General features: G+C 48.0%; 1 protein-coding gene across 6 annotated transcripts in view; it reads left to right on the top strand.

Annotated features, from left to right (window-relative positions):
* mrtfaa (myocardin related transcription factor Aa) overlaps window positions 1-2500 on the top strand; it is a 60514-nt gene that overhangs the window by 46985 nt on the left and 11029 nt on the right. For all 6 annotated transcript variants that reach the window (XM_031576763.2, XM_031576794.2, XM_031576776.2 and 3 more), the window contains 2 exons: window positions 358-519; window positions 1372-1634. In XM_031576763.2, coding sequence (XP_031432623.1) covers window positions 358-519; window positions 1372-1634 — 425 coding nt within the window. The remainder of the gene's footprint in view (window positions 1-357; window positions 520-1371; window positions 1635-2500) is intronic.

Genomic DNA, 2500 nt, shown 5'->3' on the forward strand with positions numbered 1-2500 from the left:
CACACACACACACACACACACACACACACACAAACACACACACCGAGGTGTGTGTCAGTACACCCAAACAAACATATAAACCCAACCGAGGTGTGTGTCAGTACACCCAAACAAACATATAAACATACACATGCAGTCATACATAGACAAGCACACACACACACACAAACACACATACCGAGGTGTATGTCAGTACACCCAAACAAACATGCAGTCATACACACACACACACACACACACACACACACACACACACACACACACACACACACACACACACACACACACACACACACACACACACAAACACACACACTTGATGATGAATGGCGATGTTAAATTGTTATTCCCTTTTAGTTTCTATTGCAGGCCCCTCCCCCTCCCCCTCCTCCACCACTCCCCATGGTCTCTGTCCGCTCCCCTTCTCAGAAGATGACCAATGGGACGACAGCTCAGAGGCACACCTCCGGACTGACCAATGGGACGACAGCTCAGAGGCACACCCCCGGACTGGCAAAGGTATTCTTAAGCTCCCCTCTCAAGGCCTAACACATATCATTAGTCAAGGGGCAGATATACTTGCGTACGCACGAGTACACACACACTTCCTGCCCTCTCTGTAGATACTGTAGCTCTCACTTATCGTGTAACGCGTGTGCAGAATGGAATGTACGTACAGTATGTCTGTGATGATGTGAAGACTTGATGTGAATTCTGCTCAAAACCGTTAAAATTGCATGGTGCCACCACACCGATATCCTTTAAGATCAGCTCCCTGTTTTCATATATACATATATACATCATTTTACATGTTACAGTACATACAGTACCAGTCAAAAGTTTGGACAGTTTTGGAAGTTTTTTCTTTACTTTTTTAATTTTCTAGGATGGTAGATAACACTTTTTTTGTTTAGTACATCATTCCATATGTGTTCTTTCGTAGTTTAAATGTCTTGAGTATTAATATACAATGTAGAAAATAACAAAAGTAAAGAAAACTTTTGACTGGTACTGTACGTCATTTTACATGTTACGGGTTTTGAACGGGTGAACAGGAATATGGTTTGACAATGAGTGATGAGAGGAGCTACAGGGCTACTAGACTGTGTGTGTAATTATATATATATATAACTGTACTGCTTTACTCTTAGATTGTATTTTAAGTATTTTAAGGCTACTATTTCTTATGTAAAGTAGTATTTATTTATTGTTACACCAGGTTCTATTGCTCTTGGCTTGACTGTTCTCTCCCTTGTACGTCGCTTTGGACAAAAGCGTCTGCTAAATGACTAAATGTAAATGAGTGTAGCAGCTGTAGCTGCTGATATGTGTTCCCCGATCTGTGCCTAACCCTGCCAGCCTCCTCCTCAGGCCAGAACCACCCCGGATCGGCCCAGCCCGCGGCCCAAGAAGGCCAAAGACACCAAGCCCAAGGTGAAGAAGCTCAAGTACCACCAGTACATCCCGCCGGACCAGAAGGCGGACCGGGACCGCGAGCAGCGCGAGCCGCCCCAGCTGGACTCCACCTACGCCAAGATCCTGCAGCAGCAGCAGCTCTTCCTCCAGCTGCAGATCATCAGCCAACAGCAGCAGCAGCACTACAACTACCACACCATCCTGCCCGCGCCGCCCAAGTGAGTATATCTGTGTGTGTGTGTGTGTGTGTGTGTGTGTGTGTGTGTGTGTGTGTGTGTGTGTGTGTACCATCCTGCCCGCGCCGCCCAAGTGAGTGTATCTGTGTGTGTGTGTGTGTGTGTGTGTGTGTGTGTGTTTGTACCATCCTGCCCGCGCCGCCCAGTGAGTGGTGTCGCCGCCCCTGTGCCCACGGAACACTCCAGAGTCTGTGCCCACGAAACACTCCAGAGTCTGTGCCCCCGAGTCTGAGTGTCGCCCTCGTGGCCGAGCGTGCCCACGAAACACTCCAGAGTGTGCCCACGAACACTCCAGAGCGTGCCCACGAACACTCCAGAGTGTGTGCCCCCGAGTCTGTGCCTCTGTAGCTAAGCAACGTAGTAGAGTGAGAGAGTGCTACCAAGGTCACGGAACCCCGATACTTAACGATACGAAGCGCACTACTGATGGATAGAAATCTCTCCAGCGCTCTAAGGCACGTTGGAGAAAAGCCTCCGGCTAAATTAATAAATGCAACCATTCTGCCCGCTCCATCCGGGTGAGGGTGAGAGATGCCAACCTGGGCACCCAGGGAGGGGGGGTGGCTGGGGAAATGGGGCGACAGTGGTACAGGAGGTAAAGAAGTCGTTTAGTAAGCAGAAGGTTGCTAGTTCGATTCCCTGTCGAAGCGTCCTTGAGCGAGACACTGAACCCCTAATTGCTCCTGATGTGCAGTGTGCCATCAGTGTAAATGTAAAATGTGTATACGTTGTAAGTCGCACATATGTAAGTCGCTTTGGATAAAAGCGTCTGCTAAATGACTAAATGTAAATGTAAATGTAAATGAAATGGGGAAGTGTGGGCGGGAAGCAAATAATAATAATAATAA

The sequence above is a fragment of the Clupea harengus genome, chromosome 1 (genome assembly GCF_900700415.2).
Source record: "Clupea harengus chromosome 1, Ch_v2.0.2, whole genome shotgun sequence".
NCBI classification, from domain to species: domain Eukaryota; kingdom Metazoa; phylum Chordata; class Actinopteri; order Clupeiformes; family Clupeidae; genus Clupea; species Clupea harengus.